This window comes from Gopherus flavomarginatus, chromosome 24 (assembly GCF_025201925.1).
Source record: "Gopherus flavomarginatus isolate rGopFla2 chromosome 24, rGopFla2.mat.asm, whole genome shotgun sequence".
In the NCBI taxonomy this organism is placed as follows: Eukaryota; Metazoa; Chordata; order Testudines; family Testudinidae; genus Gopherus; species Gopherus flavomarginatus.
The window spans coordinates 10,207,076-10,223,930 of NC_066640.1; the positions used below are offsets into that span (position 1 = coordinate 10,207,076).

Sequence of the window (16,855 nt, forward strand, 5' to 3'; positions counted from 1 at the left end):
TGTCTGCTATATAATTTTTTAAGATTAGCTTTAATAAAATATTTACCGAGCGCTGCAAAGGATGTTTGGGGTTGCAGTATTTCCAGGATCTGTTGCAAGTGCTACTGGGAGATGTTGTCCTCTCACACCCTTCTCTGTTTAGTTCCCACCCACCCACTGGCTCAGCTGGTTAAACCACCATCAGTTTCATAGCCAACAGCACAGGAGAGAGTGATACGGTCAGCATCCTATCCGTCCCCCTATGGCTGCCATAACCCAATGGATCGGGTACCCGATTCGCAGTGGGATAAACTGAGGTGGCCTTTCAGTGTGAGATTGTTAAATTCATGACCTTCAGGAGCGTAGTCAAGTGCTACAGCCACTCAGCCACTCCGACTCATGCACAATGCACCATCTTACCAATAGGGAGGGTGGCCACTCACACGTTCCAGTGTCTTCAGGAACAGCCTGGACCTGACCCCACCTCGTTGTTGTGATCTCACACGCACGGTGTGTATGAGGCCATGCCACATAGATGGAGTGCTCTTCTGAAGACAGCCCTGCTCCGTCCCCACTGGAATGACCTGGCACGGATGTCATGTGCGAGGTCACACCGGCGGAGGGATGCTCTTCATTATGAGGTCCCCCATTTGACACCAGGCAAAACCACAGCCAGTTCTGGCTGAGTAGCAGACAGGGGACAAACAGCAGAAGAGCAGAACTGTTCAGTTTCAAACCAGACAAATGTCCTGTCTACTGACAGGCCTCACTTCTGTTTCATAGAGACCAGCTCCAGGGCTAAGGCTGAATCATTAGTCTGCATGGACCATTTAGTGTCAGCTTACAACGAGGACCAGTTAGTGGAGGCGTGTTTTTAGCAACGGGAGCACCTGTCCATCACACTAGGACCCACCAAATACTCATTTCACACAAGCCACAAACAGCCATCAGATGGCAGAGATTCTCCATTTACAAGCTGGGCTGGTTTCGACCAGTGACTAGGGTGACCAGACAGCAAATGTGAAAAATCGGGACAGGGTGGGGGGTAATAGGAGCCTATATTAAAAAAAGACCCCAAAATTGGGACTGTCCCTATAAAATTGGGACATCTGGTCACCCTACCAGTGACCCAACTGTCTCCCAGTCCCCTGAGTCATCCCATCCCCTATTTGGGCAGCTGTGGCTAGGAGAATTCATGGAAGTTATACACAGTGAAACCTGTGAAAGAAAACAGTAAACTGCCACCTGCCGAAAGAGTATTTCCAAAACACACTAAGGATCATTCTGCTCCCTGCCTCCCCAAACTAGTGATCAGATAGCGATGGGTACTAAATACAAAACCTCGAGATAGAGAGAGATTTAACGTGCCAGTTTTATTTAAACAGCTGATTTTTGTCAGTCCCTTGAGTAGTCACTCAAATCAGATTTTGCTGTAGTTTCTTTCCAGGGATCCCAGCTGCTAATGTAATCTGGTTAAAAAACCAAAGCAGATCACCAGTTACTAATTCTTAGCCTAGGTGGAAGTCAATTGTAGTTTGCCTGAGTCAAAAACTTAAGACTTGACCCTTTTAGTGAATTAACCATCCCTGTGAGAGGTCCCCATTTTAAAGAGGGGGAATCTAAAACACGACTCTATAATCTGGGTTTGTAAGGGGTCCAGGATATATAAAGCAGCAGGAGATCACTTCTCATGCACCAGCCACACAATGGGTATTATAAAGCCCCCAGGGTCAACTCAGCCAGCCACAGAACTGATTAGCCCAACAATCCGGCTGCTGTCATTGTGCCTGCTGTGGGTATCGCGTGTTGCGGAGCCTGATCCATCCAAGCGGCAGAGGTGACCTCTCTTCACTGAGACGGGGAGAAAGGAAACAGCTTTTATTTATTTATTGGTCACTTTCTCGTGTACCTTTGCAGCTGGAGGAAAAAGTCATGCTTATAGGAAGAGTACCTTGATAAATAGTTAATTGAGGGTTAATAGCAGCTTTCATAAATGGTTAATCAACGGTTATAGATTGTCATAGAGTCCAATAGGTTAGTGACAAGCACAGTTTACAACCATCTTTAACACCTTCTGCAGATGGGTTTACAACTGTCTAGAATGCGTATGACTGGCACATGCTTGTAACAGCTAGTGATCATTTCCTAGTCCTTTATATATGGAACCCTAATAGAAAGTGTGACTGAGAAAGGATGCCAAATCCAGGGAAAAATCCCCCCCACCCCCCCACAGCCTGCCTGCTTCAGTCCTGACCTGGAGGGACCCTCCCGACTCTCGTGTAAGTGGGGAGCTCTGTTTCACAGACCCATTGATAGTGTGACCTACTGGACAGGGCAGCAGATTGTGACTCAGGAGATCTGGATTCCATTCCTGACTCTGCTGCTGGCTGAGCTTGGACAAGCTGCTTTCTCTCTCGGTGGCTTACTTCACCCATCTGTGAAATGGGGATAATGGGACTGGCCTTTGTGAAGTGCTTTGGGGTCTATGGCAAAAGGAGGTAACTGTTATTATCACTCATTGGCTACTCTGCCGATAATACCACCAAAGAGGCCAACAGTGACGGGGGTCTTTTTGCCTGGCTGCTAGGAAATGGGTGAGAGCCACCCAGGGCATTGAAACAGACCCACACTTGGTCTTTGCAGAGTGGTTGCTGTTTTGTCATTTTTGCGGTTAAGAAAAGGGATGAGCGACGAATGGTTTCATCCCTGTAGGATGTGATACAAGTTCATTGCCATGCCTTGAGTGCATGGCTGTGACTACACGGTGTGCCCCAACCACTGAGAACATAACGGTGACCCCACGGATGAAACTCCAAAGCCCCCTCCTGCAAAAACCAGCCTTCCACCTGAGTGAACAGAAAATCTTCCTCAGCTGTCGCAGTGTAGAGCTTATGAAACACAGGTAGGCAGTTCTGATTCTACCCTGTAGAGGGCAGTGATGCACCAGTCAGACAGAGAGCATCTGTATTATTATTGAGGGCCCTTCTGTTTGCACTACAGGGCTCCCTCTTCACAGATCCTTTTGAAGTGAAGCTGAGAGTTCCGTTCTCACAGCCCTGATCCAGATCCAGAGCTGTTCCTGAGACACCCTGTCATACAAACATGGGCAGCCTTGATGCTCACGCACTTTTCACCTGCTGGATTTGCCAATGATTCAAAATGACACCACTTACCGAGGCATAGAAAAGATCTCAGAGCATCAAACAACCAACAGTAACCAGACCCTCCCCTCTCACTTCTGGGGCACAGATCCCCCAGCACCAGCCCACTACTGGGTGGGATCAGAACTGCCCAACCGCAAGTCATGTGCCCTAAACTGCTATGGGCTAAATGGAGATTCTCTCCTTTACTGCAAGCAGGGGAGGAGGAATGTCTGTTGGAAAAAGAGAATCTGAGGTCTATTCCTGCCCAGCTGTGTGTGTGTGAAGATTTCCAACCATCAGAGGAGGGAGGCTCTGTCACAACCTCCCAGTAAAGTAGCAGGGGCAAACAACCTGACTAGTTTAAAAGTGGAGCTCGATACGTTTTTGAACAGGATTATAGGAAGGGGTTGCCTGCAATAATTGCGACTGGGCCCAGTGTCCTTTGTTCCAGTCCTTTGTCCTCTGAAAGAGCAGACTGAGTGTGGCTATGCAGCTGAGGGGCCACCCGCCTTCCAGGTGCCTGGGCCCCGGAACTGCCACTCCACGGAGCTTTTGCACCAGAAGAGGGTTTAGGGAGCTTCCAGAGGGACTATATTAGGCCTGATCTACATTAGAAAATTACGTTGGCTTAACTACATCAATCAGAGGTGTGAAAAACCCACAGCCCCGGGAGAAGCAGCGATGCCAGCCTAACCCGCAATATAGACAGCCCTAGGTTGATGGAAGAATTCTTTCACCAACCTAGCTACCATCACTTAGGGAGGTGGATTACCCACACTGATGGGAGAACCTCTCTCATCCACATAAATAGTGTCTACATTGAAGAACTACAACAGCACAGCTATAGCATTTCAAGTGTAGACGCGATCTTAGAGAACAGGTCTAAAATCAGCCCACTGAAACCCAATAAAGCCAAGTAAAAAAGTGCTTCATTTGAGAAGGGGGAAAAAAATCGAATGCACAGTTACCAAATAAGAAATAACTGTCTAGGTGGTCCTGCTGCTGAAATCGATCTGGGGGTTACAGTGGATCACAAAAAGCAGATGGGTCAACAGTGTGATGTGGTTATGAAAAGGGTTGCATATAAGACACAAGAGGCAGTTGTCCCGTTCTGGACACCGCACTTTGAGAAAGATGTGCACAAATTGAAGAATGTCCAGAGGAGAGCAACAAAAGCGATCAAAGGTTTAGAAACCCCGACCTATAAGGAAAGGTTAAAAAAAACACCTGGGCATGTTTAGTCTTGAGAAAAGAAGACAGAGGGAGCAGCTGCTAACAGTCTTCAGATGTTAAAGGTTGTAGGAAGGCCGGTGATCAATTATTCTCCATGTCTGAAGGTAGGACAAGAAGTAACGGGCTTAATCTTATTCTGCAGCAAGGGAGATTTAGGTTAGATCTTAGGAAAAGCTTTCTAACGCTATGGGTAGTTAAGCTCTGGAACAGGGAGGTTGTGGAATCCCCTTCATGGGAGATTTTTAAGAGCAGGTTGGAAAAAGCCCTGTCAGGCATGGCCTAGGTTTACTTGGTCCTGCCTCAGCGCAGGGCTGCTGGGGGTGATGACTTCTCACGGTCCCTTCCAGCCTGACGGTTCAATGATTCTAGACCAATCCCACAAGGGGGCACCAAAGGCCACTGAGCCTCAAAGTTGAAAATTTAGGTTCTCTGACATGCTGAGGAATATGATGGACGGAGGTTCCTCTCCTGCCCTTACAATCCACATGGTGGGTTTGACTCCTCAGCCAAGGGCCAGATCTGAGCAGCACCTCAAGGGAGGTGGGGTGGGAACAGCAGCGCTGCCAGGTTGGTATCCTGCCCCTCCAAGTTTCAGGTGCTGGTTCTTCAAAGCACAACTAGTGAGTGAAGCCATCATGTGGTTTGCACGGGAAGCCATAAAACCATCCCAGATTTCCCCATATGATCCCTGGGCTTTGGTGACCCTTTCCAGAGCTCCAAGTTTGCAACAGAAGCCAGAACCAGGTGAGTTTTAGGTGGTTTGGCTGGGAACTTTGTATTAACTCAAGTCCAGACCCACCCAAGGGCTTTCTCAGCTCAGTTAGCAATAGGATAATCCTGTGTCCTTCTATAGCCCTGGGCACTGGAGGATTTGTCCCATGAAAGGCCATCTCATCTAATGGTTAGCGAGAGGCTGTCAGGAGTCCTGGGTTCCAGTCCCTGCTCTGCCACTGATACTCTGTGTGACCTTAAATTTAGCGCCTCTCTCTCTGCCTCAGTTTCTCTGTAGAATGGGGTTTAATACTTCCCTGCGGCGCAGGGGGCTTGTGAGGCTTAACTAACGCCGCAGATGAAAGACATTAGGGAAAGGTAGGGTAGGGTATCTCCTTCATGCTCTGCATCGCGGGTGCTTCATAAATACATGAAGGTGTTATTGCAGGAGGGATTATTCTTTGCATCTCTAGAATCCAGTGGAGATCAGTTTCCCATTGCACTGAGCACTGTGCAGACACATAAGGAGGGAGGGTCTCAGCCAAAAACAGCTTGCAGCCTAAATAGAGAAGACAAACAAAGGGTGGGAGAAAGGAAGGAGTATGATCCCCATTTTACAGATGGGAAACCGAGGCCCAGAGAGAGTCAGGAGTGTCTTTTCCAAAGGACCCAGCACTGGCCTAAGATGAGTTAGATGGATGCTAAATGTTTCTGAAGATACCCCCTAGAGCCCACCTTCAGATGGGCTCAGCTCTCATTTAGGCACCAAAATAAGTGATCCCATTTTCAAAGGCAAGTTGAGCTCCAAACTCTTTGAAAAACCTGCCCAAAAACATCACAGGGGGAGCCTGGAGTTGGTAGTGGAGGGGGGTTGAAAACCCTGCCTCTCCGGAGGGTGCTTGAAAATCTGCCCAGGAAATCTTTGGAAAAATTTGCCCTCCCCTCCCCCGGTGACTTGCCCAAGGTGACACAGGAAGTCAGTGGTACCTTTCACCAGCACCGAATTCACTTCCCCCTACTACGTCAGAACCTCTCCTGTGGGATGTGCTGTTCAACTGATGAGAGGAGAACGGAAGGAGGTGTTGCCAAACGAGTGACTTTCTTGTAAAAAAAGTTTATTGCAGAAGAAGTGGACTTACAAAACCCCTGCTCCTCTTTCGCTAGAGAAGGCTCAGCCCAGCTGGAGTCTCCTGAGAGCAGCCCTCAGAGCCGTGTATCAAGTCACACGCAAGGAGGAGACTCTGCTTTTCATGCTACAGTGATGTTCACCAGGAACTTGGCCTTCTTTGGCAGTGGAGATGCTCTCAGCCTCTATGGTCGAGCAAGGTTAGCTGGTTCCTCTTTCATTTCCAACAGGGAATGGAAAATAAGAAAGACAGTTCTCCCCCAAAGAAATGCATCCCCCCCCCTTGCACATTGCTTCTCATAGTAGCTACAAGAAGGCGCAGTTCCACCTTGCTTTGCTGGAGCAATGCAGAACAGAACTCTCTGCCCACTAGTACCACACCAAAGCCTTGCTTTCTTGCTCCAGAACCCTCTCCCACATCAGCACCAAACGGGGAGACAACACCCCCCGCGGCATCCTTCAGCATGTCCGCTTGCATGGTGGACCCTTGCTGCATGCAGCCAGCCAGGGCCCCTGGCATCTCTCCAGTAGCCCGCTCTAGCCCTCCATGCCCCTCTGCCACAGCCATCCTGAGCTAGTGCACCCAAGCAAGCCCCACGACAGCCGTCGAGCATTGCCAAAACCCCCTGAGACCCAGCCACCCCGACCACTCCCCTTCCAGCATCGCCACCTGCTTTGGATCTGCCCACCCATTCAGTACAGTCGTACGGCCATTACGCCCACCCGGTGCTGCCAGGGCCACCCCACCTGTCCAGCCTTGTTGCATTCCTGCCACAGCCAGCCACAAGGGCCACCAGCTCTGCCGTTCCCTTGCGGAGTGATGACACATGCCCACCCTTTGCTGCCGCACTGCCTAGCACTGCCACGCCCCTGCCAGCCACATCCCATGATGCTATATCCACGTGGCAACACTCTTTCCCTGCCACAGGTACCAGCAAGGCCCCAGCTGAACCATCAGGGCCAGAGTCCCAGGTGATGGCCGAATGGGCAGAGAGATGCCCACAGGCTTAGAGGAGGGAGCACCATTATGCCACTCTCAATGGGCCAGTCAAGACACCAAGGCAGCCGGGAGGCTAATGCAATCTCCAGCTTCCTCACTGTCATAAGGCTCAAACCTGGGAGTAGGAGTCAGGACTCCAGGGTTCAATCCCCAGCTTTGATCCTGGGGCCTCAGTTTCCCCTCTGTAGGTTGGGGACTGGCCTATTGGGAGATTAAATTCATACCTGAGAAAATCTTGTATTGCTTCTTTCATGCAAATTCCTATTGACTTCAGGGGGGTTGAGTAAAGTCCTCAGGAAGGGGCCCATAAATGCCTCTCTCTTTCCTGGGAATCCTTGCCCTACACAATGTATCGCAGGGTTTGGGGCACAGATTCACACACACACACACCCGGTCCCTTGGTGCAATGGTGTAAGTTGCCTGTTGCAAAACCCTGTTTGCAAAAGATAAGATGCAGCGTTGCACTCGCTGTCATTTCCATACCAGGTTGGAGAGGAAGGGGAAATGGAGCCGCGTCCCTAAGTGCCCGACCCAAAGCCCATGGAAGTCCCAGGGAGTAAGTGCCCTGCCCGGCCGGCGCAGTTCTGCACCTGGAGCCAGCTCCTCTGCCCTGACCAGGGCTAGCCCTTCGCCACAGGGATAGCTGAGCGGTGCCAGGCTGGCCGATGTGCTGGAAGAGTGCCCGACCTCCCGAAAGGGGCCCGCCCTGAGCTGGACCTTTCAAGTGACAGCTGCACCCACCCCCTGGATCGGTGCCATCCAGCGTGGCGGGCAGCCCATCCAGCCTGGAACACTGTCAGGCCCCTAATTGCAGACAGGCCCTATGCCGTGGGCCAGAGGCACAGCAGGCCTGTAAGCCACTGCTGCCAGGGCTGTGACACATTCACCATATGCCCTGGCGCAGCACCAGGCCCACAGGAATGGAGTCAGGCCAGTGGTTGCAGATATGCCCCCACTAGAGGTGGTTAACCCTGTCCCACTCGCAGATTCACTGGCTGCACCTAAGCAGCTGATCCATTTCATTCAAACGCCCTGCCAGGTCGGCTGGGCTCTCGCTGCGGGGCTGCATCGGCCTGGCAAGCCAGGGATGGGAATCGCTGGATGGCTTCGCTCCCCAGGGGTCGAACGTCCATGGTTCATCAGCTGCATCGCAGGGAGGGAGAGTCACCGCTCGCCACAGTCTGCGAGCAAGCAAGCTGCCCCTCAGCCCTGGGGCTGCACTTTGTGCACCAAAGCCTGGAGCAGTGCCCACCCCATAACTGTGGGCACAGCCTACATCCAGACGCAGCGTCCAGCCCAGAACTCCATGCACACCCCAGACACACTGAAACAATAGCCTGGCCAGTACTTGCTGAGACATGCATTGGAAGAGGAATGACTTTGCCTCAGTCACATACAGCAGCCCTGAGCTTACTTCCCTGCTCAACCTTAGGCTGTGCTGAACCCAAGTCTTAGGGGAGTCATATTCCTTCTGGCACCGGATGCACCGACATCCAGTTCTCTGCAGTCGTCTCTTTTATGCCCCTCCCCCGTCCTTCTTCTCAAAGCAAGTGCCCAGTGTCAGGGACCAGGATATATGGGTGGCCATGCCTAGTGGTTAGAGCAGCTGGAGTCAGAGGCCAGACCCAAGGGTCACAGCTGGAGTCAAAGCCCAGGATCGGAATCAGATTCAGCAGCCAGGAATCAGAGCCGAGGGTCAGAACCAGGTTATCTGGAGGGAGGGCAGGCAGGGCAAAAGCTGTGGGAAATGTTTTGAGCAGCCATCATAATTTCTGCTGCTGCTTCTGGGCTTAAGAGCAAGCTTGCTAGCTTCTTCAGTCAATCAGGGCCACCTGTTCCCATGAGGCTATCAGGAGCCCGAGCGGGAGCAGCTGCTGGACCTTACTCCTGACAGCCAGTCCTGGCCATGAGGGCAAGTCCCCATGGGCAGAACCCCTCCTGGAGCCTGCCGCTGTCCCCTCACTTACTGGGAAGGTTGCTCATCATGCTGGAGTTGCTGGAGAGAGGCTCCCTAGGCCGAGCCCGGGCGTTGAGCGCCACAGAGCGGCGGAAGCTCTCACGAGTCCGCAGGGAGCTTTCGGTCGAGGATCCCGAGTTGATATCTGCCATGAGCAAGCAGTCCCCGGGCCCATGGAGCCCGAGGCGGATGCAGCAGCAGCAGACGAAGCACAGCACGGCCCGGCGCACCTCCAGGCTGCGGAAGGAGTAGATGAGGGGGTTGATGGCTGAGTTGAGCAATGCCAGGGCCAGGGCCCAGTCCATGCCCTGCAGGGGCTTGCAGGTCTGGGACTCGCAGAAGACGTCAAGGAGCAGCAAGGCAAAGAGCGGGCTCCAGCAGAGAATGAAAGCCCCCAGGATCATCAGGACAGTCTTGAGCAGCCGCAGGGACCTATTGCGGCTGTGGCGGGTGATGGTCTGCTGGGAGTTGGCCCGGACCAGGTGGTAGATGGAGGCATAGAGGCCGATGATGCCCAGCAGAATCATACTGAACATGACCACACAGAAGAGGACGTAGTTCTTGGAGTAGAGGGGCAGGAGGGTGGAGCAGCTGGGGAAGTCGCACAGGCAGTTCCAGCCCAGCAGGGGCAGCATCCCAATGAGGATGGCCAAGGCCCAGCAGGAGATGATGAGAATGCGCAGGCGTAAGGTCTTGCTGCCCTCGTTCTCAGCAATGGGTCTCACCATGGTGCTGTAGCGCTCGACGGCCGTCACCAGCAGGCTGAAGGTGGAGGCGGCCAGCGCGATGAAGAGGATGCCCTCCCGGAAGAACCACAGCTCCAGCCTCAGCTGGAAGGTCCTGCTGCCCGACAGGCAGATGTTGAAGATATAGGCCACCCCGGCCAGCAGGTCGCTCACTGTGATGCTGGCGATGCAGCAGTAGACCCACCGGCGGGCACGCAGGCTCCTCACGATGGCTATCAGCACCAGCAAGTTCTCCACTATGATGAGGCAGCTAATGGTGATGAAGGCCACCTTGAGGAGGCCCATCCTGTCCTCCTGGGGCCGTCGTCTGCCCAGCTTCCCTGTGTAATTGTAGTGCTGCAGGATGAGGTTGATGTTCTGCCTGGCTGCCAGCTGCAGACAGGAGTCCACGCTGTACAGCAGGCTAACCCTTGCCTCGGGGATGTCAGTTAGGAGAGGAGGGAGAGAGGGATCTACTAACCGGCTTAGCCCTGGAGCGAGCATCTTCTGAGGAACCGGCAAGCCTTGAGGAAGAGCAAAGCCCAGAGCTAGAGACAGCACAAAGACAAGCCAGCCGATGGAGCAGAGGTCAGAGCCGGTGCCTCCGTCCGGCAGCCCAGGATTCTGCAAGAGAGTAAACATGAGATGTTTTGAAATGCTCAGAATTGTGAGGGCATTATAGTGAAAGCTTCCTGTTGTTCAGGAGGGTTTCCTGTTGTGAGTGAAGGCATCACCCCTGCCCAGTTCAGCTGAAATCATTTCTCAGCAGTGAGGGCTGGGCTAATCTCCGCTGGTTCATTGGTAAATGGGACCACGGGCGGATGGAACATGAATGTAGCAATAACCCGGCTTTTCTGCTTCTACAGCTGGCTTGATGGCAACTCGAGCTAACTGATTGGATGGGGTCGCTCCGGGCTGGCTGGAAGCTCCTTAGCCAAGGAGGCAAGGGGCAGTGCCATTCCTGCGCCTACACAAAGGCCTCTACTTTGGGATCTCAGCGTTGCTGTGAAAGTATTCCCAAAGCCTGGCCTTGTACGGCAAGCTTGTTCCTTAATCTCCAGCCTCCCTCGGCCACCAGTGCCCGGGCACCCTCCTTGCATCTCTCAAGGAGAGGCCCTCCAGTCTCCGGCCCGGCCTTCAGGTACATTAGCTCGCTTCTGGGGGCGCTTGGCGCAACATTCTTTGTGCACAGACACGTGGAGGTGCAGAGCCCTTTGAAGGCTGAACTAGCCATGGGCATCTGCAGGTCTCGGGCTAGGACTGAGCCCAGTGTCTGCTGAAAAACCTTGTATTAATACTTGGCACTAGGTTGACCAGATGTCCCAATTTTATAGGGACAGTCCCAATATTTGGGGCTTTTTCTTATATAGTCACTTATTACTCCCCACCCTCGTCTTGATTTTTCACACTTGCTGTCTGGTCACCTACTTAGCCCTGACATTGTCCCTTCCATCTGAGGATCTGAAAGCACCTTATGAAGATAAGTCACATCACCTCCAAAAAACAGGCAGAGAAACTGAGGAACAGAAAGGGGCTGTGGCTTGCCCGAGGTCCCACAGGGAGCCAGGGGCAGAGCCAAGAGTAGAACCCAGGAGTCCTGGCCACATTGCAAAGCTGGTATTAATGACTGACCTGCTTTCAAAGCCAAGGAAGGTCTGGATCAGGAACAACCCCCCACCTCTCACCATCCACTGTCCCCATTAAGCTCTGGCTGGACTCACCTGTCAGGAAGGGGCCGGAGGCTCTGCTGCCTAGCTGGATCCTGCGCTGGTCTGTCAGCAGGAGGCCCTGGCAGAGGTAGCAATAAGGGCTGCTCGTGCAGGGTAAGTGGCATTTGTACCTAGCAGAAGAAAGAAAAGGGGAAGTTGCAACACGCCTTAAACTAACCACATTTTCTGCAGGATGGACCCACCCAACACAGCTGAGAGGTGGGTGGAGGAAGTTTGAAACGATCGAGGGCACCTTCAAGTTCAGCTACAAGGCAGAAGCGGCCTCCCTGATCTCCCCTGATGCTCATGTTCCTGGAGCTCTTGACGATATGCCAGGGGGTGAGGGGGTTAGCTGGTCCCCAGACTCCAGGGGAAGAACAGCAGCATCTCCCACCGGGAGGCAAGGGCTGCTCTTGCCTGCGAGCAATGGACCAAGGTGCAAAGGCTGTTGGCGGAGATGCACCCACGGCAGGAGACATCTGGGGCGCAAGAGGAGAATACAAAGCCCCCCTATGCTGCAGGGATGGCGGCAGCTTCTGCAGGGCCCAGTGCAAAGTTACAGGGGCAGGGCCCTGTCCGATTCTCTGCACTCCCTTCTCCCTGCTCCTGGGCACCCGCATCACCCTCATGCCACCCTGCAGACCTCCCATTCCACCTACCTCCACCCACACGACAGCTTCTCGCCAGTCCCTGTGTGGACAAGACAGCCAGGTGGTGGAGATGAAGCCCAAGCATGGGGCAGGGCAGTTCAGAAGTTCACCCCATGTTGTACTAGTGCTAGATTCGGACTGGGCCGTGTGGCGGGGCAGCTCCGGTGTCTGCATGATCCAGGGAAGAGCGAGGTTCTCAGCATGGGCTGAAAGGCAGCAATGTCCCGGCACCAGGAGGGGGTGGGTGTCTCTCCCCATGTCGGAGGAGTTCTGCCAGAGTAATGCCTGCGGGATCAGGCTGTCACAAGTAGTAAGCGGCATGGGGCAGGGGCGGGGGTCTGCCTTGGGGTCCCCTGAGCTAGAAGAGAACCAGGACCCAGGTGCCCTGATCGTAAAGCGGAGGTCGCTGGTCACAAATAAGACTATTGGTCTTGTGCTGAGGGTCAGGCACTGCCCAAGCACCTTGCTTACAGTCAACACGCCCAGTGGCCGAGTGGTCCCGGTGCTGAGAGCCGCAGAGTCCTGCTGGCACCAGCAGGTGGGCAGGAGAATGAAGATGGCAATTGCTGTGCCTCCATGCTGCTGGGGTGGAGGTGCAGGCCACATGCTGAAAGGATGGGGGCCACCTTCTGCCCCTGGCAGGTACCACTGGCCTCAGCAAAATCACAGCCCTGCCTTAAGACAGAGAGGCATATCTAACCCGGCTTTGTGCCCAGACTGACTCTGCTGGCACCTTTCCTGCCAAGGCCCTGAGCCTGCAAGCAGGCCCAGGAAACCCACTCCCACTCCAACAGGACACGCCTGACGGGAGAGGAGTCCCAAGCATTACAAGGGTGTGTGCAAGGGGCTGTCCCATCAGGGACCCATTCGCTCCCACTGGGGCTTTCTGCAGGCAAATGGACTGAACCCAGCTGGGTCCTTCTCACGCAGCTTGCTCAGTACGGGCTGATTTGCATCGCATTCTTCTCAGTTACTGACTCACAGCTGTGCCACCTGGCCCCCTGCACCTCTGAGAAGGGAAACCCCCTCACATCAAAACCAACCAGGGGCTCCTGTGTTCCTACTTAGCTGCTTCTGCCTCCCGCAAGCTTGCAAGTAAATCCTGCTTTCGGCACTAGGAGGTGCCGTTCCCGCCTACCTCCCTGAGCAAGGAGAAGCTGATGAGACAACTGAGAATAGAACCTCACCAAGGAAACGGTGTCGTAAAAATGTATAGTTTTAAAAATTGGGGGTGGGAAGGGCGGTGGTAAAGATGCTCATGAAAAGTGCTGGATTGGATCTGTCTACAATCGACGGACACATTATCTATCTGTCATTCAGTCATCAACGTTACATGGATTACAGTCTGGCTCCTGACGGATCCCCAAACAGGGAATCGTTGTGGAACGGGTCAATTTCTAGTGGGATCCCTCGGGGAACAGTTCTTGCCCCTCTGCTATTTAATACTTTTGTCAATGACCTGGCAGAAAACATACAACGGTGACTAATCAAGTTTATGTGTGTTGCAGAGATTGAGGGAGTGGGAAATCACTGACACAGACAATCTGAATCACTCTGTAAGCAGGAGCGCAGGCAAGAACCGCGTGTTTTGATATGGCCAAAGCTAAGAACATACACTTAGGAACAAAGACCATCACCTACGCTTACAGGATGGAGGACTCTGTCCTGAGAAGCAGGGACTCAAAAAGATGTGGGAGTCCCGGTAGCTACTCAGCTGAATATGAGCCCCCAGTGCGATCCAGTGGCCAAAAGGGCTAATGCAATCCTTGGGTGCATAACAAGGGAATATCACGTATTTGTAGAGAGGTTATTACCTTAGTATTTGGCACCGATGCGATCGCTGCTGGAATACTATATCCAGTTCCAGTGGCCAGAATTCAAGATGGATGTTGATCAACTGAAGATGGTTCTGCAAAGATTCAGGAGAATGATTAAAGAACTGGAACCCAGGCCTTGTAGCGGGAGATCAAAGAGAAGCTTAAGGGATGACTTGAGCCATCTATAAATACCTGCATGTGGACCAGAAATTTCATAGTCATGGGCTCTTGGGACTAGCCTGCAGAGGGTTAATAAGATCCAGTGGCTAGAAACAGAAGCTAGAAAAATTCAGACTAGAAATAAGGTGCCAGTTTTTACTAGCGTGGGTAATTAACCTTTGGAAGAACTTACCAAGGGCTGTGATGGATTCTCCATGACAGGACATTTTAAAATCATGGCTGGATGTTTTTCTAAAAGATCTGCCCTAGTTCAGCCACACATTCAGTTGTTGCACTTGAAACACGAGTTAATTCAGGGAAGTCCTATGGCCTACGTTGTGCTGGAGATCAGATTGGATGGTCTCTTCGGATCTGAAAAAAAAACAATCTATGGATCTATGAACATACAAATCTAACTATCTGTCCATCATCAGCAGACATATTCCACTGGCTGGCTGAGCCTTTAGAAAGTCGCTCATCCCTGTGGCATCTGCCTATCCTGGGGAACGGAGCCCTCCGTCTACCCACAGTGGCAGGGCAAGCTTCCCCATGTCAGCGGGCACCAGGCCTGCTGACAGGGGAGGGCAAAGGGGGGAGTTGTCCAGGGGCCTGGGCGATTTAAAAAGACACAGAGGCCTCCAGCTGCCACCAGCACAGCGGGGCTAAAGCAGGTTTCCTGCCCACCCTCACTCTGCGCCGCTCCCGGAAGCGGCTGGTTCGTCCCTGCAGCCCCTGGGGGCGACAGGGGGTCTTCGTGCTCTGCCCCCACCCCAAGTGCCGACTCTGCAGTTCCCATTGGCTGTGAACTGTGGCCAATGAGAGCTGCAGGGGCAGTGCCTGTGGGCAGCAGGGCCTGGAGACCCCAGGAGCCCCCGCCTAGGAGCTGCTGCTGGAGGGGTTTGCCAGTCACTTTTGGGAGCTGCCCGAGGTAAGCGCTGACCCCCAGATTCCCTATTCACCCCAACTCCCTGCCCCAGCCTAGAGCCTGCACCCCCTCCTGCACCCAAATGCCCTCCCAGAGCCTGCACCCCTCACCCCCTCCCGCACCCAAACTCCCTCCCAGAGCCTGCACCCCTCACCCCCTCCCACACCCAAACTCCCTCCCAGAGCCTGCACCCCTCACCCCCTCCCGCACCCAAACTCCCTCCCAGAGCCTGCACCCCTCACCCCCTCCCGCACCCAAACTCCCTCCCAGAGCCTGCACCCCTCACCCCCTCCCGCACCCAAACTCCCTCCCAGAGCCTGCACCCCTCACCCCCTCCCGCACCCAAACTCCCTCCCAGAGCCTGCACCCTTCACCCCCTCCCGCACCCAAACTCCCTCCCAGAGCCTGCACCCCTCACCCCTCCCGCACCCAAACTCCCTCCCAGAGCCTGCACCCCTCACCCCCTCCCGCACCCAAACTCCCTCCCAGAGCCTGCACCCTTCACCCCCTCCCGCACCCAAACTCCCTCCCAGAGCCTGCACCCCTCACCCCTCCCGCACCCAAACTCCCTCCCAGAGCCTGCACCCCCTCCTGCACCCAAATGCCCTCCCAGAGCCTGCACCCCTCACCCCCTCCCGCACCCAAACTCCCTCCCAGAGCCTGCACCCCTCACCCCCTCCCACACCCAAACTTCCTCCCAGAGCCTGCACCCCTCACCCCCTCCCGCACCCAAACTCCCTCCCAGAGCCTGCACCCCTCACCCCCTCCTGCACCCAAACTCCCTCCCAGAGCCTGCACCCCTCACCCCCTCCCGCACCCAAACTCCCTCCCAGAGCCTGCACCTCTCACCCCCTCCCGCACCCAAACTCCCTTCCAGAGCCTGCACCCCTCACCCCCTCCCGCACCCAAACTCCTTCCCAGAGCCCAACCCCTCGCCTCCTCCCCTACCTAAAATCCCTTCCAGAACCTGCACCCCAACCCCCTGCCCCAGCTTGTTGAAAGTGAGTTAGGGTGGGGGAGAGCGAGCAATGGGGGTGGGGGAATGAGGGAGCAGGGGCTGGGGCCTCGGGGAAGCGGGGGGGCACCAGCAGCACAGCCAGCAGCTCACTGGGCACCAGCCAGCGCAGGTGCATCACCACCCAAATGTCAGGTGGCCCGTGTCTGCGCAGGCGTGGCTTCTGCGTGCGCGGGGGCCCACTGACTATTCTGGCCTGGGGCCCGGAATTGCTACTGGCGGGCCTGCGCCTGGGAAGCCGTGTGGCCTAGTGGTGCGGACAATGGACTATGAGTCAGGAGACCAGCACTCTACTCCCATCTCTGATTTGCTGGGTGACCTTGGGCTTGTCATCGCCCCCTCTCTGTGCCTCAGTTTCCCCTCCTGCCCTTTGTCTGCTTTGACAGTGTGTTCTCTGGGGCAGGGACAGCCTCTTGCTATGTGTATGTACAGCACCAAGCACAGTAGGGCCAGGGCCTTAAGGCATTATTGTAATACCAATAAAAATGATAACCATAGTCCCTTGGCTATGGGACAACGGAAAGGCCTTTGGGGTCTGCTTTTGAAAAAAACAGCCTCAGCCTGGCCTCTCTTTTTCCTGGTGTTGTTTTGTGTCTGCTAAGAATTGTGTCCTATGCCCTCTCAGGGCCAGATTCTGCTGTCAGTCACCAGATTTACCCATGCATCCCCAGCAGCACAATCTGCTTCCCAGTAAGCCAGGTAATTT

General features: G+C 54.1%; 1 protein-coding gene across 1 annotated transcript; it reads right to left on the reverse strand.

Annotated features, from left to right (window-relative positions):
• Positions 1 to 1,333: 1,333 nt before the first annotated feature.
• Positions 1,334 to 14,284, reverse strand: S1PR4 (sphingosine-1-phosphate receptor 4). Its single transcript, XM_050934152.1, has 4 exons — positions 14,243 to 14,284; positions 14,048 to 14,142; positions 11,596 to 11,714; positions 1,334 to 10,498 (listed from the first exon to the last, which is right to left on the reverse strand). The coding sequence occupies exon 4, from the start codon at positions 10,376 to 10,378 to the stop codon at positions 9,152 to 9,154; it is 1,227 nt and encodes a 408-aa protein (XP_050790109.1). The 5' UTR covers positions 10,379 to 10,498; positions 11,596 to 11,714; positions 14,048 to 14,142; positions 14,243 to 14,284; the 3' UTR covers positions 1,334 to 9,151.
• Positions 14,285 to 16,855: the final 2,571 nt, after the last annotated feature.